At 40.2% G+C, this 24,099-nt stretch overlaps 1 protein-coding gene across 1 annotated transcript in view; it reads left to right on the top strand.

Annotated features, from left to right (window-relative positions):
• Positions 1-22,769, top strand: part of slc16a2 (solute carrier family 16 member 2) — a 42,325-nt gene extending 19,556 nt beyond the window's left edge. Inside the window, 7 exon segments of the mRNA XM_052149683.1 lie at positions 3,923-4,067; positions 9,417-9,738; positions 9,741-9,896; positions 16,267-16,410; positions 16,931-17,159; positions 21,016-21,255; positions 22,673-22,769. Coding sequence (XP_052005643.1) covers positions 3,923-4,067; positions 9,417-9,738; positions 9,741-9,896; positions 16,267-16,410; positions 16,931-17,159; positions 21,016-21,236 — 1,217 coding nt within the window. The 3' untranslated portion in view covers positions 21,237-21,255; positions 22,673-22,769.
• The last annotated feature ends 1,330 nt before the right edge of the window (positions 22,770-24,099 follow it).

Here is a 24,099-nt window from a genome sequence, read left to right as displayed (position 1 = left end):
AGGAGGTAGGACGGAAGGAGGGAGTGAAAGAAAATGTGGAAGGAAGGGAAGGAGTTAATAAAGAAGGAAGTAGGAAAGAAGGCAGGAAGGAGGGGAAAAGGAAGAAGGAAGGAGGGAAATAGAAAAGGAAGTAGTAAGGAATGACTACAAGGAAGTAGGAATGAGGGAGGAAAAGAAAGAAAAAGGAATGAGGGAAATAAAGAATGAAGGAGGCAATTAAGAAGTAGAAAGAAAGAAGTTGGAAGGAAAGTAGGAAAGAAATAAGGAAGAAAGTAGTAAGGAAGGAGGGAAAGAAAGTAAGAAGGAGGGAGGGACAGGACTAAAGAAAGAAGGAAAGAGGAAGGAAGAAAGTAAAGACATAAGGAATGAGGGAAAGAAACCATAAAAAAGGGAATGAAGGAATAAAGAAAGAAGAAGGAAAAAGTAAAGTAAAATAAAATAGGGAGGAGGTAGGACGGAAGGAGGGAGTGAAAGAAAATGTGGAAGGAAGGGAAAGAAGGAGTTAAGAAAGAAGGAAGTAGGAAAGAAGGCAGGAAGGAGAGAAAGAAATAAGGAAAGAGTAAAGGAAGTAAGAAGAAAGGAGGAAAGGAAAAAAGGGAGGAAGTAGAAAAGAGGGAGGGAAAGGAAGGAGGGAACAAACCAGTTAAGAAGTAGGAAGGAAAGAGGAAAGGAAAGGAGGGAAAGAGAAAAGGAAGTAGTAAGGAATAACTAAAGGAAGTAGGAATGAGGGAAGAAAAGAAATACAGAAGGAATGAGGGAAAGAAAGAACGAAGGAGGCAATTAAGGAGTAGAAGGAAAGTGGGAAAGAAATAAGGAAGAAAGTACTAAGGATGGAGGGAAAGAAAGAAGGAGGAAGGGAAAGAGAAAAGGAAGTAGTAAGGAATGACTACAAGGAAGTAGGAATGAGGGAGGAAAAGAAAGAAAAAGGAAAGAGGGAAAGAAAGTAGTAAGGAAGGAGGGAAAGGAAAGATAGAAAGAAACAAAGAAGAAAAAAGAACAGCAAGTGGAATATGTGAATCTCGTGAACTTAAGCGTGTTTGAGGAATATCATTTTCCTTGTTTGGCAGTTTTGGGTTTCTCTGGCTTATTTTTTGAACATTCTCATCCGGAGAAAATGTAAACAAATAGGATCTTTGCTTACAAGAGCTGAGTGGAGAGAACCATGTGTCCGTTCTTGTTTTCCGATACTCTGTTTCTACTGTCAGCAGGGGTGCAGTGAGGGTCATACGCAGGGTATGAAATTAACTTTTTAACTTTAAAAATATTGGAGAGTTGTCCCGCCCCAGACTCGAAGCTCATGCGGGTTGCCAGAATGTTGACATGCAAATAAGACATCTCAGCATTCGTTTTAAAGGATTTCTGGGCTTTAAGCTGTCTCCAACTTCCAAAGTCATCTCCTTTCATTATCCTTGTTTTACTACGCCTCTGGTCTTGGTGGTTTTTCGACGATGGCGAGGCTTTTTAGGTCGGGTGGAATCTGTTATCGCTGGTCCGGTTCGTTTGCTGGCTTCCATGGCTGCAGCACGCAGTGTTGTTATCAGTATTTCATCTTAGCATGTTTCCTAGTTCTCCTTTTGCTTTGTTCAATCGCAAGCAAAAGTCCATCACACAAAAAGTATCTGCATTAGGTTTGCAACGAGTGCTAATTTCATACCCCTGTTATATGGAGTGACATGACTCAGAACACACACGTAATCCTTAGTAGAGGAATAGTAATAGTCATGCTTGCCTAATCAAACACAACTAGTAAGATCAATAACAAAACAATCAGCTGAATGACTCATTAGTGTGAACAATAAACTTTACTGCCAATAGAAACACAAGAGTAAATCTCCACACATACAGTTAGGACATATTCTCATGGTTGCACACAAACAATGTATATTTATCCACGCACACATGCACCCAAACACGTATCCTTTGTAAATCCTCATATTTCGGCAAAAGGACAGAGATGAAAGTCCATCGTGTCTGTTTCCAAAGCACTGGCCGCTTCTAATCAATGTTACGGTCAAACAAACACATATACTGCATGCTTTCATGGTTCAAAGGTAGTTTAATGTCTGCACAGTATGTCTGGGGTCTAAGGACACTGGTTCAATATTTGACACTCATGTGTGTGCGTGTGTATTTGTGTGTCTTTGGTGAGTCCGTCTTGGCTGAGGTTCTGTGAAACTACAGCCCCCTGCTTCCAATGAGGAAGCTGGCCATTAACAAACCAAGCAAATGAGTGTTTACCCGTATTCTGTAGAGGTACACAGGGTCGGGTTTAGAGAAGGCCTCCTTGACTCCCGCTGGCTGCAGTCTGCTTCAACCCTTTTCAAGATGTATGTTTTCTACAGGTTATGTTTGTTTTTTTGGTAGCTTTAAAGCAAATTACTGATTTTTCTGCAAAGTTCCTGTGGAAGTATGTTTTCGAACTTTAGAACAATGCCAAGAGTTCCATTTCAAAATAGAACCTAACTGTTTTAGAAAACTCTATTTTGAAATGGAACTCTTGGCATTGTTCTATATCAAAATAGAGTTTTCTAAAACAGCTAGGTTCTAACGGATAAAAAAATTATGCAGAAAACATGAGCTGGATAACTGTGTGTGTGTGTGTGTGTGTGCCCGTGTGTGTGTGTTTAGGGGCCTCTGGAGCAATGGATGAAGGATTAAACATTCCAGTGACTATTAGGAATGGATTATCTTACTTTTCCAAGGAAAGAATAACCCACAAAGAAAGCAAGAGGCAATTTACTTAAGTAGGGTACAAAATAGGGCCTCAAACTGGCAACGAAAGGTAGTGCTTGACCTTTAGAAAATGTTGATCGTGAAGATACGGAGGTCAAAGTAAATATTAAATGTGCTGTTTTACATACTGTTATTCTACATACATGGTTTAGCGTTTTTCCAAAATCCCCAAACCATGACCAAAATTCTCAGTTAGAACTTGTCCTAGAGCTTTCAAGCTACATCCATCAAACTCAGCACAGACCTTCAGACTGTTCTGACTTAGTGTTCTATGTCTTTTCTAACTGATTGGAATTAAAATTCCATTAAAAATGGCCAAAATCTCATAGACTTACAATAGCCACTTTTTCACTATAGGGCCAGGGTGAGCAAGGGCTATCAACTGGCCAGCCTGAGCCAGTAGCCTCGGACCTAGCGCCACAAAACCAAAATCAATCTGCATTCCCACCATCGAGCCAATAATTCCACAGCGTTGCCCAAAAACCCACCCTTAAAATGTTGCTGCTGTGCCAACGTCACACACCCATTTCACACACAAGAGGGAGGCTCAAGCTGTGGTATCATGTTCTCTAGTTATCTAGAATATCATATTTATATTGAATGTAAACAGCAAGATAAGTTAGCGTTGACAACTCACCGACTGTCCCAAGTGGTCTCTCCATTAACAGCGGGACGTTGTCCCATCACACCGTCTATGAAAGTTCATGACTTTATCAATAGGGTTGCCTACTGTCCCGTATTAGCCATTAGCCAAAACACACTGATGAGTCAAAACATTATGACTGTTGCCTAATATGCTATTAGTCCTCCGCGTGCTGCTGAAACAGCACCGACCCACCGAGGTATGGATTCTACAAGACCTCTGAAGATGTACTGTGGTATCTGGGACCAAGACATTAGCAGCAGATCCTACAAGTCCTTTAAAGGAATAGTTCACCCAAAAATGAACATTTGCCGATCATTTACTTTAAGATGTATCTGAGTTTCTTGCTTCATCAAAGCAATGCAAGTGAATGTACTCCATTTTTTTGATGGTGCAAAATGCACATTCTGGCCACCTAGCAACCACCCACAACACTGTGATGTTGCATTTTGAATGTGCAAGCACCACTCATGTTTTCTTCAGATAATGTAAAAATCCATTTAATGTATGTTATTAAATATGAATCACCCCTCTCTTTCTCTTCAGCATGGGTCGGAGCGCTGGCAATGGGGATGATATTTTTCTGCTCTCCTGTGGTCAGTATGTTCACTGATCATTTCGGCTGCAGGAAGACGGCTGTCTGCGGAGCATTTGTGGCCTTCATTGGTCTTCTCACCAGTTCCTTTGCAACGTAAATACCTTTTATTTCATTGTATCTTTTTTTTTGGGATGTCCACAGGTGTGATTAGTGTCCTGTGCTTAAAGATATCAGTATATCACACAAAATACACACAAATGCACTATTTCATGGATATTTGCTTGCATGAACAGGACTTCCTGTACCTTATATCTTACATTTCAGAACTGCTATTTCCTCACATATTTGGTAGTGCATCCAGGGTTTGAAACCTACATAATAAATCACATATTCTTTCATGTTCTGTGCACATTCTGCTCTAGAAAGTCTCTATGATGAGCCACATGTTGCTAAACGTAATTTAAAAGTTATATTAGCGGGTTTACATGTCGTACTCATCACCAACAAATAAACAGACCAAAACAATGCAGCCCTTGTATATATTTGTGTGTGTGTATGTTTATGTTATAGTGGGTGCATCGTTCTCCCTTTGCTGTTGGACATGTCTGAGTTTCCATGAACTGTCAGGATGTATAAAGTAGTGTTAAAGATGTGTAAACATGCTGTGAGCAGATGTACAGTGTATGCATCACAGATCGATTGTGCTTGGAAATCTGAGCAATGCTGGAACAAATACACAGCAGAATGAGATAATGCGGGTTAAATGGGTCATAACATGAAGAATAAAATGTTACTTGATGTTTGGACATATAAGAGGTCATTGTACTATAAAAGCATACTGTAAGTTTCAGAACTCAAAACTTCCTCCTCATTGCAAAAAGAGCATTTGTTTAAACCAAGTTGCCAAAGCGACTCCTCAACTACCTCCTCAACATTGTGATGTCACACTGTGCCATACGTTTGCATCTGACGGCCTCTACAACAACACATCAGTGCCAACTTTACCTGTAACTGCTTTTGTAGTCTGCGCAGCAGCGGTGACCAGTGGGATGGCAAGTAGAGAGAGCAGGTCAAGACAAGTCTTAAAAGAAAAAGAGCACCTATTGTACCTTTGTGTGAAATGAGTAATAAACAGGCTGCGGAGTTTCTTGAGGAGTCTTGGATAATTCCTGCTGCCCCATTTTTCAATAAAAGCCTCTTTGCAAAGCTTGCAGGTAAGCTGCAATTCCCAATGCGCTCTAAGTCCTCGTGGTGGCGTAGTGACTCCGGGTGGCTGAGGACGAATCTCAGTTGCCTCCACATCTGAGACCGCCAATCCGCGCATCTTATCACGTGGCTAGTTGAGCGCGTTCCTGCGGAGACATAGCGTACGTGGAGGCTTCACGCTATTCTCCGCGGCATCCACGCACAACTCACCACACAGAGAGTGAGAACCACAATATAGCAACCATAAGGAGGTTACCCCATGTCACTCTAACCTCCCTAGCAACCGGGCCAATTTGGTTGCTTAGGATACCTGGCTGGTGTCACTCAGCACGCCCCCTGGACTCAAACTCAAGACTCCAGATGTGATAGTCAGCGTCATTACTCGTTAAAGATATTGTATTTGCATTTGTATCGTGGCAGTCCCACGATTCAGTTAAAATGTCCACTGTGTGGCGCTAAAAGCGAGTTAAATGTTCTCCCAAACAGATGAGGTTAAAGTTAATGCTCTATCGAGATTTAAATCAACAAAACTGACCTCCCTACCCTTAACCTTATACCTAAACCTAACCCATAGTCTTATAAAAACTAAATATGACATGAAAAGCACAATTGCTGAAGCAACCACGTTATTTTGTGGTGCTTCTATTACATTTTCGGCTCACGTGTCGACTCATTAATGCGCGTGTGGTGGAATGGAGGAGTTGGGTGGAACAAAGTTCATTGCAGGCACATCCCAGGGGAGGAAAGAGAGTTGAGAGTGAAACATCCAGAGGACAAGTGGGAAATCCTCGTGTAATCCTCTGCACTACACACATCTTCGACATTCCCATTTTGGCTGTTCGAGTGGAGACTCCAATCACCTGCCCGTCTTTGTGTTGCAGCGTGATCAATTGAACGCCCCCTCACCGATCAGCGGCATCTGCTTCTAAACTATACTAGGGAATTACCACCAGACTAAAGATCTCTTTTTAAACAATAGTGACAATGTTAATCATGTAGCTCAATGAATATCAAACAAACGGTCTGTTACCAATGACCGAAGATAAACTCGTGGTTGTGTGTGTGCAGGGTGTAGGTGCATGTGCGTGTAAGGGAGAGAGGTCAGGCTCTCTGGAGGAATGTGGGCTGAGTCAGTACAGTAGGTTGCATGTACCGGGCAGTGTGTGATGCACTGTTTTGTAGGAATGCAGAGGGAGAGCCTCAAATGAGGGGTTGGCAGGCCAGAACACCAAAGCAATCACCTTTAGCTTTAGATGCTTAGTTCCATCACAATCACTTTTAGTGCGGAGCGCTTATCATTAGTCCCTTCACCATTTGTTCTCTCTCCTCCATTTACGTTCCTTTACTCACAGCACAAGTACACAAAGGCAACTTGTTCTCCTTGACCATCTCTGCCCCATTCTGTTTCACCTCACACGTGTCACACCCCAGGTGCACTATGACGAGCGGACATTTATACACTCTCTCATTTGGGATTGGTGGCGGATCCTTAAAGTGACAAGGCGGATTTTCACTCCACCACACGTGATTTGTTTGAAAGTAAATAAAAGTCATTTTTGTTGTGTTACTGCCGTGATACAATGAGCCAAGTATACAAAAATATAGGGATAGTAACATGATTCTATGAGACCAGGTTGTTTTGCAGTAGTTTAGGTTGAATAAAGGGATTTTTCGGGCTGGGGAGGAAGTTCTGAGTTCTGAAAGTTACAGCATCTTTTCGTGGTGCAATTATCTGTTTTATTTCAAAAGATCAAGAGAAATCAGACTTCTAATGATATGACCTTGTTGATTATGTAAAGAGTGTGATTATATAAAATGTTATAGACACACTTTTTTTTTCTTCAGAAGAATGCTGGTGAACAGTGCCAACACACACACACACACACACACACACACACACACACACACACACACACACACACACACACACACACACACACACACACACACACACACACTAACACTCTTACACACACAAACACACAGTCACACACACACACACTGTCACACACTCCCACACAGTCACACACACACACACACACACACACACACACACACACACTAACACTCTTACACACACACACACACACAGTCACACATACACACACATACAGTCACATACACACACTCTTACACACACAGTCACACACACACACACACACACACACTCACTGTCACACACTCACACAAAGTCACACATACACACAGTCACACACACACTAACACTCTTACACACTCTTACACACACAAACTCACAGTCACACACACACACACACACTAACACTCTTACACACACACACAGTCACACGCACACACTCACACATACAGTCACATACACACACACACACACACACACACACATACAGTCACACACACACACACAAACACACAGTCACACACACACACACACACACACACACACACACTCACTGTCACACACTCAGCACAAAGTCACACATACACACACATACAGTCACACACACACACATACACACTCACACACACTCTGACACACACAAATACACACACTCACACACAAACACACACAGACACACACACACACACACACACACACTTAATAAGGAGAGGAAAAACAGGAAAATAGATTGAAGACCTTATGGATTGATTAACCCATCAGTGAAGAATATTCAGTGTGAGATTATTTATTTTGCATTTAAACCCTGCTGACCCCCCCACACACACACACACACACACACAGTGCACAGCAGGACACCCTCGTGCATGGCAGAACATTTCTGAAATCATTGCATTCTTTCTCTTCCCAAACTTTTCTTCATTCTCTTCCTCTTTTTATTGCCCGCTTTCTCCAAATGCCCCACACAGTGCCCCCTCAGCGTCTCTCTCTCTCTCTCTCTCTCTCTCTCTCTCTCTCTCTCTCTCTCTCTCATCCATGTGCTGGTTTTGTTCCAAGCTGAAAAAGCTCTTTCTGTTGTTAGAAAAGGCTGGAAAAAGTTTGGCCTGGTCCTGCTGTGTTTAGACCCCTGAATCACTCAAACACAAAACACAAGTACACACACGCACACACACTCTTTCCCTTCCTTCCGCAGGCTTTGAACACTAAATGTCTCCTACAGCACTCTGGGTTCTCTGTTACATCTTGCAGAGACCCGCAGTCCATCATCATTTACACGAGGACTGTTCATTAACGAAATAATGTCTCCTAGTAGAAGACAAATGTTGTTGTACAATGTAAACACCATTAGTTCATATGGTCATATGGCTGTGAGCTTCAGGAGAGGAAAAACAGGAAAATAGATTAAAGACCTTATGGATTGATTAACCCATCCCAGCTGATGTACCAGTAACCCCCCCAAACCAAGACAAGCCTGACCGCTGGTAGACCAGCTTAGACCAGCAAACTTTAATCTGTGTACTACAATAACAAGTTAATCAGATTTAGATGGTTGATTTTTCATTTATATTTAAATTAATATAAATATAGTATATATCTGAAATACATGCATTTAGGAATAAATATAAGTATATACAATTTTTTTTCTGTAAAAAAAAATTTATAAAATATAAATATGTTTGAATAAATATAAATAGATAAACAAATAAGAAATAACAAATAAATTGACTAATAAAAATATATTAAAAACATATAATTTGCTTTTCTGTAAAAACGATGTTAAAAATATATCAAATCTATATTTAAATAAATACAAATTTATATAAAAAAAAATACAAAAATCTATTTAAATCTATTTATAAAATTTAAATATCTATTTAAATCTATATTTATTAAGAATATTTTATATAAATATATATCTTTTGTATCTATTTATAATATATATAATTATATATATAATATTAATTATATATATTATAAATAGATACAAAAAATACATATTTATATAAAATATTTTTTAATAAATATAAATAGATTAAAAATATATATATTTATTATAAAAACATTATTAGCTCTTTTTATTTAACAAATATGAAATATGAAAATGATATAAAATATATACTTGAACAAATATAAATTGATACAAATAAAAATGTATATATTTACTTTTGCTTTTTACTGTACAAATAATCATAAAAATAATATATATTTATGTATATATATGTGTGTGTGTGTGTATAGAATAAATATAAGTAAAAACAAATGCAAATATTTTAAAACATTTCATAAATATACCACAAATGCTGCCTAGAAAGCTAACCGTAACACTAAGCTACAGCACAACAGAGAGTTCCTTTCATAAAGTTTTTCCCTTTGTATAAACAATATACTCATTCTTTACCTGTATCTCTCTTTCTCCTCAGCACGCTGGGTCTTAGATACTTCACATATGGAATACTGTTTGGCTGTGGGTCATCGTTTGCGTTTCAGCCTTCTCTGGTGATCCTTGGGCATTATTTCCGTCAAAAACTGGGATTCGCCAATGGCGTGGTGACGGCGGGCAGCAGCCTCTTCTCTATGGGGCTTCCTGTGCTGCTCAAGAAAGTGGTGGAACCTCTGGGCCTCGCCAGAACCTTCCAGATTCTCAGTATCTTCATGCTGGTCCAGTCGCTGCTCGCCCTCACCTTCCGCCCACTCATGCCCATCGGAATGTGCCCGATGCCAGGCATGGGGATGGAAGGAGGTCCCCGTCTGGCCTGGATTCGGCGAGCAGGTGGCAGAGGGGCCTGGTGAAAGTGAGGAAGTACTTTAATGTACGTGTGTTCAGCGTGTTGACCTATCGGGTGTGGGCGTTCGGCGTCGCCACGGCGGTGCTGGGATATTTCGTGCCGTACGTACACCTGGTGAGTTGTGAATTAAGATTGTGGGTTACAGGATTAGATTACCCAAAAAAATTAAGTTCTGTCATTATTTTCTCAGCCTCATGTTGTTCCAAACCTGTATGCTGTTAATTTTTACGGAGGAATTTGAATTCATTATCCTTTTTGATCCAAAAGTTGTTGAGCGGGGGTTGGGTTACGTGTTCGCTGTCCTTTTCTGCATATCGTGGCACGGTTTTGTGGTCAGTTCTGCATAACAAGTGGCTCATTTTAGCTTATCGCGGCCCACCCACCGGCCCGCTCGGTTCTCCCTATGGCCAATTCGCACCTGTTTGGCCACAAAATGCGTTGGCCCACCGGAAAAATGCCCAGTATTCCAGATTACCAGTCCAACCCTGCCTGATACTGAGTACACCCCTGATACTAGGGGTGTACTCACTTTTGTTGCCAGCGGTTTAGACATTAATGTCTGTGTGTTGAGTTATTTTGAGGGGACAGCAAATTTACACTGTTATACAAGCTGTACACTCACTACTTTACATTGTTGTCACACGAAAAGATATAATCAAATATTTACAAAAATGTGAGGGGTGTACTCACTTTTGTTGACTGCAGTTTAGACAGCGGGTCAAATTGTTATGGCCTGACGACATATGGACAATTTTTGGGAGCTTGACACACGTGTCCACTATAAACTAATAATATTGCAAGAACTCCAAGAAGATTCTTAAAAAAAAAAAAAAAATTCATCTTTGTGTTCAACAGAAAAAGTTGCCGCATACAGGTTTGGAACAACACGAGGGTGAGTAAATTATGGCAGAATATTTATTTTAAGATGTACTGTCCCTTTAAACCACCCAGAAAAGTTCATGTTAATGTTTTAAACGCTATTTAAAAGGAATTGTGTCACTCAAGATGAATTGAATTACAATTGAATTACGTTCATACAACTAGCACCGACTGTGTAGGAAATTGAGATAAAATGACCACATTGATTCACGCACAATGTCGGGGTGACATAAATCTGTTGTGCATATTTCATGCTCCTTTAGAAATATAATGAACTGTGAATAATTAATATTGTACCCCAGCAGGTGGGAAAAGCTGTTCTCACTCCGAGCAAAGAATTATGATTATTTATGGCAAATATCTGAGCATGAATATCTCGCTCTTTGCACATTTGGCACAAAGCCCTGCTGCATTCAAAGCAGAGTTGAGACATTACTAAGGGACCCTTGATTGATATTTTGCCGCCAGACCCATACTGTAAATTCTAAAGATTCTAAAGTGGAATGTTCCAGATTTCCAAGAATGCTACAAGTGGAATGTCTGAAGTGTTGGATGATGTCATAATGGCAACATATTAAACCCAATAAAGCAAAATTAAATAAAGACAAACTTATCTAACAACTTGACAGGACATTTGTAAACCAGTGATATCAAACTGGATTCCGCATTAATTAAAATTCAGCATTTATTAAAGGGAAATTGATAGATGAAAGTTCTGTCATCATACACGTATACTCATATTGTTCCAAACCTGAATGACTTTCTTCTTTGGGACACGAAAAAGAGATTTTAGACAGAATGACAACCTTACTTTCACTGAATGGAAAATAGATGCAGTGATGAATGGTGACTGAGACTATCATACTGCCTTATATCTCCTTTCATGTTAAAAACAATGACAGAACTTTCATTTTTGGGTGAACTATCCCTTTAATTGTACTGAAACTTACACTAGTGCACAATAGTTTTCTTCTTCTTCTGAAACTCTTGGAAACTACTTGCCTTAACTTGAGTTAATCCAGCTCAAATAATGCAGAAACTCTCCAAAATCCATTTTAAGACCAATAAGGACTCATAAAAGGTTGGAAAAAACAAATTTTTCAGGTAATTCATGTTTTTTGTTATATAATGAGAGTTAATGCTGCTTAGTTAACGCAGAAACTCTAAAATCCATTTGAATTTGAACTGAATGTTTACCAGGGTTTTGACATTTGCTTTGTTAAAGGGCTGTCTTTGACAAACTGACTACCATTTTTATGAAGTAATACTCTGATTTACAGTGAGTCAAACACGTTATGCAAAATATGCGTAGGCATGCAGGCGTGCATTTAAATGTCAGAACACTAAATGAGAAATAAATAATGTTTAAGGTTCTGTGAGCTGAAATATTTACCACTCTCTACATGATGGAAACTCTGTGCGATGAGCACACACATGTTGATGATGAATTATTTACTCAGCTCATGTCATCTCAGGTCAGACTCAAGCGATTTCGGTCCTCGTTTCACCTTTCGTTCTCACTTATGGTCTGTTGTCATAGAGATGAACATACTTTTACATGGATACCCTACTTAAATGTGTTCATTGAGTAGAGAACAGTAAGAATTAGGTAAGAAACATTAGAGATTGTTTCGCTGTTGGTCGTGAGAGTAGCTTCTTGTCACAGACAGTTCCATTATGTGTGTCTTTCTTTAGCACAAAAACGTTCATTAAAATTATGAATTTTAATAATAGTAGTTGGTCGTTATGGATTTTCAATGGCTGATGCAGATACTGAAATCTAGAGAGCATGGTGGCCAATAACCAGTATAAATGCAGATATATAAATAATACAATGTAATGACCGCAAATTAGCTTTACGCTAAATTGCTGAATTCAAATATTTATTTTACACAAATTTACTCAAAACTCACAAAAAAATAAGAAAAAGCTGTCGGTAGATGTTGTAATTAACAAGGGGGAGGTAACATCTCTTTTGCCAATAATCACAAAATGGCCAAGTGTCGACCGATAAATTGGCCTGGCCGATATATTGGTCTATTACTACTCAAAATAACAGTTATTTGGAACTACTGTCACTGTAACACTGCTTAAACCAGCCTAATCTGGTTATCTGGTTTAAGATGGTCTCCCAGCCTGGCCAGATGAAAAGTGCCCAAACAAACCTGACCAAGCAACAAACTAGCTTAGGTTAGGTTTCATGTTTGTGAATTGTGAATTGTCTCCGACAGCACAATTACCACACCGGTGTTGTTCTGTACTCTTCATGTTTTACCACAGTAACATTTTTGTAAGTATGGTCTTCTAGCCTGGTTTAGCTGGTCAGCTTGGTCGCCCAGGCTGACAAGATGGCAAGTGCTCCAAACCCCTATAAAACCATCAAAACAGACCATCCAACAAGGGCTCAAAGGCCCACTAAAACCATCAAAACAGACCATCCAACAAGTGCTCAAAGGCCCTCTAAAACCATCAAAACAGACCATCCAACAAGTGCTCAAAGGCCCTCTAAAACCATCAAAACAGACCATCCAACAAGTGCTCAAAGGCCCTCTAAAACCATCAAAACAGACCATCCAACAAGTGCTCAAAGGCCCTCTAAAACCATCAAAACAGACCATCCAACAAGTGCTCAAAGGCCCTCTAAAACCATCAAAACAGACCATCCAACAAGTGCTCAAAGGCCCTCTAAAACCATCAAAACAGACCATCCAACAAGTGTTCAAAGGCCCTCTAAAACCATCAAAACAGACCATCCAACAAGTGCTCAAAGGCCCTTTAAAACCATCAAAACAGACCATCCAACAAGTGCTCAAAGGCCCACTAAAACCATCAAAACAGACCATCCAACAAGTGCTCAAAGGCCCTCTAAAACCATCAAAACAGACCATCCAACAAGTGCTCAAAGGCCCTCTAAAACCATCAAAACAGACCATCCAACAAGTGCTCAAAGGCCCTCTAAAACCATCAAAACAGACCATCCAACAAGTGTTCAAAGGCCCTCTAAAACCATCAAAACAGACCATCCAACAAGTGCTCAAAGGCCCTTTAAAACCATCAAAACAGACCATCCAACAAGTGCTCAAAGGCCCTTTAAAACCATCAAAACAGACCATCCAACAACTGCTCAAAGGCCCTATAAAACAATCAAAACAGAACAATTGACAAATGCCCCAAACCCATCTAAAATGATCAAAACAGACCAGTCGACATATGCCCCAAACCCCTATAAAATCATCAAAAATGACTATCCAACAAGTGCTCAAAGGCCCTATAAAATAATCAAATCAGGCAAGCTGACAAATGCCCCAAACCCCTTTAATACAATCATAAACAGACCAGCTGGCAAGTGCCCCAATTATCCTCCAAATTATTAAAAACAGACCATCCAACAAGTGCTCCAAACCCCTCTTAAACTATTAAAATAGACCCACCAACATTTTCCCCAAACCCCTCTAAAACAAGCAAAACAGACTACCTGAAAAGTGCCCAAAACACTTCTAAAACCATCAAAACAGACCAAATGCCAAGTGCCCCAAACCCCTCTAAAACTATCATAACAGACCATCCAACAAGTGTTCAAAGGCCCTCTAAAACCATCAAAACAGACCATCCAACAAGTACTCAAAGCCCCTCTAAAACGAACAAAACAGACCATCCAACAAGTGTTCAAAGCCCCTCTAAAACGAACAAAACAGACCATCCAACAAGTGTTCAAAGCCCCTCTAAAACGAACAAAACAGACTAGCTGACATTTGGTCAAATTACCTCTTTTACCATTAAAAGTGACCAGCTGATAAGCATGTCATAACCCCTAAAAAACATCTAAACAGACCATCCAACAAGTGTCCAAAACCCCTTGAAATCTATCAAAATAGACCATCCACTAAGTGATTAAAGTCCCTCGAAAAGTATCAAAACAGACCAGCTGACCTATACCCAAACCCCTTAAAACCATCAAAACAGACTATCCAACAAGTGCCTCAAACTCTTCTAAAGCCATCAAACAGACCAGATCAAAATAGAGCAGCTGGTAAGTGTGTCAAACCCCTCTAAACTATCAAAACAGACTATCCAACAAGTGCCGCAAACTCTTCTAAAGCCATCAAACAGACCAGATCAAAATAGAGCAGCTGGTAAGTGTGTCAAACCCCTCTAAACTATCAAAACAGACTATCCAACAAGTGCTCAAAGCCCATCGTAAATTTTCAAAATAGAGCAGCTGATAAACACGCCATAACCCCTCTAAAACCATCTAAACAGACCATCCAACAAGTGCCCAAAGCCCCTTGAAAACAATTAAAACAGTCTATCCAACAAGTGCTCAAAGCCCCTCAAAAGGTGTCAAAACAAACCAGCTGACAAGTACTTAAAGTCCATCAAATACGATCAAAACAGACCATCCAACAAGTGCTCAAAGCCCATCATAATCTATCAAAATAAAGCAGCCGATAAGTGCGCCAAACCCCTCTAAAAGCATAAAACAGATCAGCTGACAAGCGCCCAAAACTCCTTTAATATCATCAAAATAGAGCAGCCAACAAGCATGCCAAGCTTCTCCAAAATCATCAAAACAGAGCTATTTACTCTTGTAAAGAGTAGGGGTGTCCTGGCCAAATCCAGGTGGTGGTTGAGGAATATAAAGTTTGTACAGTATAAAAATCATTATGTCTAGGGAGAATCTTCATGCGTGTGTGTGTGTGTGTGTGCGTGTGTGCATTTGTTGGGTGTGTGTGTTGTTGATGTATGTCGGAATGCTGGTATGTGTTTGAAGCAGGTGTTTATTTGGTTAGGTGTGAGTAAGTGACTGTGTGTGTGTTGCGGATGTGTCTCAGTTTGCATGTATGTATTTTGGGGGGCATTGATTTACACCCGATGAGAGATCTTTTACCCTCGCCTCAATCTCACTCTTTCACCTACAGTCATGTTTTTACAGGCTTCGAACCAGAAGTAAACACATTGTTCCGGCTTTTGTTGTACGTATGTGTGTGTATGTGTGTTTGAAGCTTGCAGGTAAGTTCCTGAACATGTTGGAATAGGAAAGCCCTGCCTTCGCATTAACCCTCAATGTGAAATCTCAAGGCTTTTGATGTGCCCCTGAGGCCTTATTCAAACCATTTTCAAAAGAGCTCCAATCCTTACATCTGTGATCTTTGGGGTCACGAAATGTTTTAATGTTCATTTTATTTTTAACCACATGTCCTTCTCGCCTTCTTTGAAAGAAGGGCGTTGCTTATGCGCAAAGATTTAACTTATAGCTGCTTTTCCTGTGTTCCCACCACTGAGTGGTAGTAATGCCGCCATTGATAAGGGAGAAGAAAAAGAGCTTTTATGGAGATGACGGGGACGGAAATGGTTGTACAAAGCTGAGCAATGAGTCCAGCGATGTGTTTTAACCCACAGCAATCACACTTCATATCTCTGAGGTCACATCCATGTAAACGGAAAGCCAATGTTTTTGTTTATGCAGATCTATTTAGGTTAACCTGAGGTTTATTTCTTTGTCTTTTTTGTAAGGCCAACATGATAAACCAGGACCAAAATGTATAAGATATATGTTTTGCATGTGTATATGAATCACCTGATGGAATTCCTGTTCCTGTGGCAGATAAGTTTTGTGAAGGAGAAGTTTGGAAACACTGAGAGGGAATGGGTGCTTCTTGTGTGTATTGGAGCGTCATCTGGGATCGGTCGACTGCTGTTTGGGAAGCTCGGAGACATCATACCAGGAGTGAAGAAAATCTACATGCAGGTACAGAAATCCAGCATGAAATCTGTTTATGTCTGTTTTAATACAAAAGAATCATATTTCCACAATTATGACACCATAAATAGTGGCGCCATAAATTATGCCATTCAAATATTATAGGGATCTAAACTTCCTTAAACAAAGATATTAGAAAAGAGTCAAATTTTCTACATTAAATGAGACAAAACACGTTCAGCATACGTTGCAGAGACAGGTGTATAAACAACACAGGAAATGATACTCTCTTTTATACACCTGGGTAAACATGTAGGACAAATACTATCAGTGCATTGTTTATCCTCTGCAGTTTGATTGCTAGGATACTTTTTTGTTGACATTTGAATACCACAAAAAACAACAGTAGTGTTGCAAATTTCTTTCTTTATATGACATATTCCGAGCACTGCACAATAGAATGCCATTATGGTTGGAAGTCTGAGATATCAAGTAGGAATATCCCACATCTGACTTTGGATGGAACGCTACATATATCCACGTCCTAATGAGATCTTTGTGTTTGTAGGTGGCCTCGTTCATTCTTCTTGGCCTGATGTCCATGCTGATACCTCAGTGTGCTGTGTTTGAAGGTCTTGTGGTGGTTTTTGTGTTTATGGGTCTTTGTGATGGCTGTTTCATCACTATCATGGCGCCCATCGCCTTTGAGTTGGTAGGGCCCATGCAGGCGTCTCAAGCTATTGGCTACCTCCTTGGCCTCATGGCCATACCGATGACAGCTGGACCACCAATCGCAGGTAAGTAGCGATATTTGCTAGCAATGGCTTCAAATGATGTTTTCTTCAAATGTTTTGCATGCAAACACTGTACACAATTTTTAGAAGCCAAGCACCAAAGATCCAGCGAATGGGAGTCTGTGGGATCTAGAAACATTTGGTAAAATGTTGTGATAATTGGCACACTGATTAGGGTTGGTACGAACATTAATTGTGCCAATTTTGGAGTCGGTCTCTCAAATCCTCTTTCACCATCAAAAGTTTAAATTTTCACATATGTTTTAGCTTATGTCTGAACCAAATAGCCTAGAAACATTATGTTTTCTGCAAATGCTTTGCATGCAAACAGGGTACACCTTTTTTTGGAGCCAAGCACAAAAGATCCATCAAATGGGAGTCAGTGGTAACTAGAACCATTTGGTAAAAAGTTGTGATAATTGGCACAGTGATTAGGGTTGGCACAAACATTAATTGTGCCAATTTTGGAGTCAGTCTCTCAAACCCTCTTTGACCATCAAAAGTTTAAATTTTCACATACATTTTAGCTTATGTCTGAACCAAATAGCATAGAAACACTTGTATCTTTAATTATTTGGATCATCAGTTTCAATTTCCACCTCACTAGATTTACCCCCATATTGAATTGTCATAAATGCACAACACTTCCGATCTCGCCTTACAGCTCTCATTAGATCATGACCAAATTTGAATCATGTCTCACACCAAACACTCTTCTTTTAATACATCAACAGCCTTGAGAGCGAGGATGCAAAATATTAAAAGAGGCTGCGATTTGTGTATAATCATATAACCTTTGAATTAATTGTCAATAAAATCATAGTTTTACTGTACTTATTTTCTTTAAATGATGCTTTATGTAATTTATATGGTGGCACTGTTGTGCTTAGCCCTATAATTCACATTTGCTTGCTTGCTGGAACCTTTTTCAAATTACATTTTTAAAAGTTAGCCTGCAAAGTAGATCCAACTGTAAGATTTATCTGAATGGTTTGATGTATGTGTGCTGTAAATGAATTTCCGTCTCACATATAGACACATTAAAATATAAACATGCTAAAAAATGGGATTTAATCAGCCAGCATGCTTATTTTAGCCCCTTTCCTCAGATAAGACACACACACACACACACACACACACACACACACACACACACACACAAACACACAAACACACACAGTGTAAGTGTTTTTCCAGATAATACCCCAGCGAACAGGATCAAGATTTATTTGAGAGGGTAAATTCCAAAGTCCCCCAGTTTCCCAGTGAGCACATTTAGTATGAATTGTTGACACAAATGCTCTCGTTCAACGACAGGCTCCATATGTTCTGCTAGTTCCCCAAACTCATTGGCCAACTTCGTTTTGAAGAACTAGACATACCAGAACATCTGGCCCAAACGCTGATAAATGGACCTTTCTCGGAGCCCCAAGGTCCATTTTTAGAATACTGGTGTTAGCTTTCGGGACTCGGGGGTCTGGTTTCGGGTATGGCGAGTCCTCATCCGATATTTTTGCACCATATACAGGTGAAACTCGAAAAATTTGAATATCGTGCAAAAGTTCATTAATTTCAGTAATTCAACTTAAAAGGTGAAACTAATATATTATATAGACTCATTACAAGCAAAGTAAGATATTTCTAGCCTTTATTTGATATAATTTTTATGATTATGGCTTACAGCTTATGAAAACCCCAAATTCAGAATCTCAGAAAATTAGAATATTGTGAAAAGGTTCAGTATTGTAGGCTCAAAGTGTCACACTCTAATCAGCTAATTAATCCAAAACACCTGCAAAGGGTTCCTGAGCCTTTAAATGGTCTCTCAGTCTGGTTCAGTTGAATTCACAATCATGGGGAAGACTGCTGACCTGACAGTTGTGCAGAAAACCATCATTGACACCCTCCACAAGGAGGGAAAGCCTCAAAAGGTAATTGCAAAAGAAGTTGGATGTTCTCAAAGTGCTGTATCAAAGCACATTAATAGAAAGTTAAGTGGAAGGGAAAAGTGTGGAAGAAAAAGGTGCACAAGCAGCAGGGATGACCGTAGCCTGGAGAGGATTGTCAGGAAAAGGCCATTCAAATGTGTGGGGAGCTTCACAAGGAGTGGACTGAGGCTGGAGTTACTGCATCAAGAGCCACCACACACAGACGGGTCCTGGACATGGGCTTCAAATGTCAAACGTCTTACCTGGGCTAAAGAAAAAAAGAACTGGTCTGTTGCTCAGTGGTCCAAAGGCCTCTTTTCTGATGAGAGCAAATTTTGCATCTCATTTGGAAACCAAGGTCCCAGAGTCTGGAGGAAGAATGGAGAGGCACACAATCCAAGATGCTTGAAGTCCAGTGTGAAGTTTCCACAGTCTGTGTTGGTTTGGGGAGCCATTTCATCGGCTGGTGTTGGTCCACTGTGCTTTATTAAGTCCAGAGTCAACGCAGCCGTCTACCGGGACATTTTAGGGCACTTCATGCTTCCTTCAGCAGACAAGCTTTATGGAGATGCTGACTTCATTTTCCAGCAGGACTTGGCACCTGCCCACACTGCCAAAAGTACCAAAACCTGGTTCAATGACCATGGTATTACTGTGCTTGATTGGCCAGCAAACTCGCCTGACCTGAACCCCATAGAGAATCTATGGGGCATTGCCAAGAGAAAGATGAGAGACATGAGACCAAACAATGCAGAAGAGCTGAAGGCCGCTATTGAAGCATCTTGGTCTTCCATAACACCTCAGCAGTGCCACAGGCTGATAGCATCCATGCCACGCCGCATTGAGGCAGTAATTAATGCAAAAGGGGCCCAAACCAAGTACTGAGTACATATGCATGATTATACTTTTCAGAGGGCCGATATTTCTGTATTTAAAATCCTTTTTTTATTGATTTCATGTAATATTCTAATTTTCTGAGATTCTGAATTTGGGGTTTTCATAAGCTGTAAGCCATAATCATCAAAATTATATCAAATAAAGGCTTGAAATATCTTACTTTGCTTGTAATGAGTCTATATAATATATTAGTTTCACCTTTTAAGTTGAATTACTGAAATTAATGAACTTTTGCACGATATTCTAATTTTTCGAGTTTCACCTGTATAACGTATATTTTTAAAGCATGCATTCACAGTAGGGACATTACAATTAGGTTTGGATTGGCTGCGACATGGGTTTTTTTTCACATACTTGGAACAACCATCCAACTACTAAATGTTTGTTTAAGTTTCCATTGGTCTTACATCTTCCTTCTAGGAGCCTGGGGTGCATCTTACCAAAATCTGTCTTCAAATAGATCATTTAGATGTTTTGCTTGAGAGACGTTCCAAACTGTAAGCCATGTTGATATTATTCTTGGAGAAATATTCTTATATAACTTTTTTTGGGATTAGCTCCACTGTGAAAGCAATAGTTCACCCAAAATACAATTCTGTCTTAATTTACTAGCTTTGTGTGAGGAACTGACCAACATGAATTACTAAAAATATTCAGCTCAGAAATTTCATTCGTACATATATGGTATGTTAGGATGTGTTGCACCAAGGTTGACATCAATGATGCCAAACGCCATTGGTTGTGCCATGTCTTATAATGGATTTATAGTTACGAGAATGTACAGATTTTATCGACTTAATTTCGGTCTGTTTCTCACTCAAACCTAACCCTAATTTAATAGGACTTTTTTCAAAGTTAAAAGTGTTTTTTTTTTTATTATTGACATTTTTGGAGCTCGAAAGCAAGCTTTTACTATCATTGTATAGAAAAAAACATAGTGAACATTCTGCGTTACATCTCTTATTGTGTCTCTCCAAAGACACAAAGTCATAAGGTCAAGGCATTAATCAAAGTGTTTTTCTCTCCCTTCTCAGGCCTTCTTCATGACTATTTTGGCAACTACAACGTGGCGTTTTATCTGGCTGGTGTCCCGCCGGTGGTGGGTGGTATCGTGATGTTTTTTGTACCTCTGCTGCATCAGCGCATGCAAAGACAGCGCAAAGAGGCGAACGACCCGAGCAGGGACAAGATGTTGAAGAACTGCTCTAACGGAGACATGCTGCCAGGATACACCGACATGGAGACACACATATGAAGCCCACCGCCAAACAAAGGTACACACACAGATGTTGTAGGGGGGCGTGGCTGTGAGCGCGCCCCGAACCCAGGAACCAATCGTCTAGCCACGAGGGCTGAAGACAGGACAATATTATGCTTCAAATGCTGTCGATTGAGCTTAACTTGTATTGAAAGGTGGTATATTCCTTTAAAAGATCTTATCCAAATTTAGTGAGGTTTATGCTTAATGTCGGCATGAAAAGGAAGTTGCGACCGACTTTACTTCCATATTGTGATGTATTTCCTAGTGAATTCGCCGTTATTCCTCCCCATTCGAAATGTACATTTTAGCCAGCTGACACGTAACTAAGGAAGTTTGGGTCGAAGAACGATAGTTTTTATGAAAATACACCTTGCCATCTTCACCAACATGCATCTGACGTTTCGTTCAACTCTGCAAAAGTTTGTGGTATTTATAATAAAGGGGCGGGGTTTACGCGGAATAAACGATTGGAGAAGTCCTGCATACGTCACCAGAGAGAAGTCTGGCTTCTGGCCAGAAGATCGTTTTAACGGGGGTGTTAAAATGGGAAAGGAGGAGGCGGGAACCGGCTGAACGGTTAAACGGTCATTAAAACATAAATACACAAAACACAAATGCACACAAGGCAGCTGAGTGTGGCTCTCTCTCTCTTGAACTGCCACATCCGGTTGCCTTTATACCTCTCCTTGGCTGATTGGGGCCTGGCCCCGCCCTCCTCCTCATCAATCTCCTCCCTCCTTTGCTTCATGACATATACCCCCCCGTTTCTGTGGGGGCATTGCCCTTGTGGGAGGACCTGGGAGGGGGAAAGGGGAGAGCAAAAGAGCGAGGCGGAGCGGCAATGAGAGAAAGAGAGAAAAAAAATTGCTCACGCCAGCCTGGTCCTCAACCACTCCTCCACATTCAGGAAGACGACAGCCGCTCCTCCCCGGGTGGACAGCAGCGAGTCTTCCGACCCCTGGCGGATGGAACACCCCTCCACGTTCTGGTGGCCACGATCCCCTGCAGTCGACCTTTAACCGTCCCGGAGGCATAATTCGCTTAATACGGGACCGGGTGTGGATAACGACCCGGCCCCGCCCTCCGCCCTGCCACAGCGTTGTTAGTATTTTAAATGATTTTTAATCATTATTTTAAAAAACATTTTCAGTTAATGGAATCAATGCCATTTTATTCTTAAATTAATACTCAAAAGGCCTCGTGGGCCTTACAACAACATTAACAACATTTTACAGCTCAGTATAAAACTGGATCAGTTTTATAAAGCACAGCAATAGACACAGTCACTGATTTTGAGGGTTGTTTCTGTCAGCTGCTACAGATGAGAGGTTCCTCAAGTGTAATATCTGATGGCTCATATGAAGAACATTGCAAATCAACTGTGTGTGACGACTGTTATTTATCTTTCTCTCTCTTTCTACCATCTGCAGGGATTAATGTCACCAGCATTGCTCGTGGTGTGTGTGAGAGAGATGGTGTATGATGCATTTCCTATTTGCTTGGCTCGAATCAAATACGAGCCCCCCCCACCCCACCCCCCCGCTCGTCTTCTGTTCTGGAACGACATCCTTCATCTATCAAAGACTTCAAACCCTGTCATATCCGCCAGCTCCTGAGTGATTGAAGAACTTTCGCAGGCAGGTTTGCGTTGAAATCTCCATCTTCTCGCTGGGAGCTGGGCGGGAAAAGACGGATGAACGCAGACCCCAGATAGTGCCGTAATACAACCCCCCCCCCTCAGTAAAACCAGGAAAGTGAATACTTTAGCACCTTTTAAAATGACACGAATACTTCATTACTTTGTCACAAGAGTGGAGAGGAAAGTGCTGTTTTAAAGAGGAAAAATAGAGATTTGTTTAATTGAGCTTAATAGACCTTTTTCCCCATTTGTTTGGTTTAGTATAAAACTTTTTACATTTTATTTTAAAGTTGAAATGTGCAAAATAATTTCTCCTATCCCAACTTACTATGCAGAGACATCTATAAGTAAGACGTTTGTAGGTTGATTTCCCCAAAATGTGTAAACACTGTGGCTCTGTTGCGCTTTCAAAACATTGCTCTGTTTGTTTGAGCATCCTGACCAGCCCAACACAGGAACATTGACTCAACCAAGGGGCGGGACTATCTGTATGTCCGATCAATGGAAGAGGGTGGAGTGTTCGGGAAACCTGTTCGTAAAAGTTATTATTTTGTAATTCCCTTTGCTAGTTGCGCAGAAATGACACACGTCACCTTTACGGAAACTTTTCTGAGACTAATTCGTCTATCCTTGTGCACTTTCTGCTATGAACTTTGATAACCTCAGCCGTGATTTTCTTATCGTAACATACCGCAACTGTGTATCGCCTATGAATTATGTAGAAAAATAAACGAGGAATCATTTTTTTATTATTATTATTTTTAAAGCTAATCCTATATCCTTAATGACATCTGCTAAAATGAGTTAATTAATATACAGCTATGCAGTAAGGAGTACACAAACTGTGCCATGACCACTGAGCCAGATGACAACTAAAGGATGCATTGTGCTAGGAATATTCCTGTTCACCTGCGGGAATCCTCATAAGAACGGAATCACTACATTTGAATGTTTTCTGATTTTATGTAAATGTGTTTTTGCCCCACCTTTGACTAACATTTGTTGTATTTGTTTCAGAATTAATATTTTGTTTGTTTTGGAAAATTATTATAATTTTTAAAATTTTTCTTCGTTTCATTGTGATGTTTGGAAAAGTATCCGGCATTTTTTATCTGAGTGGAATGGACTTTTATAAAGAGACAATCAAAGTGTGAATTGAACTGTATGGCGACACTATAAAAATGTCATATTTGTGATTCTGTTTAAGAATGAAAACAA

The sequence above is a fragment of the Xyrauchen texanus genome, chromosome 19 (genome assembly GCF_025860055.1).
Source record: "Xyrauchen texanus isolate HMW12.3.18 chromosome 19, RBS_HiC_50CHRs, whole genome shotgun sequence".
In the NCBI taxonomy this organism is placed as follows: domain Eukaryota; kingdom Metazoa; phylum Chordata; class Actinopteri; order Cypriniformes; family Catostomidae; genus Xyrauchen; species Xyrauchen texanus.
Note: the sequence above shows the minus strand (reverse complement) of the source record. Positions and strands in the feature narration are given on the sequence as shown.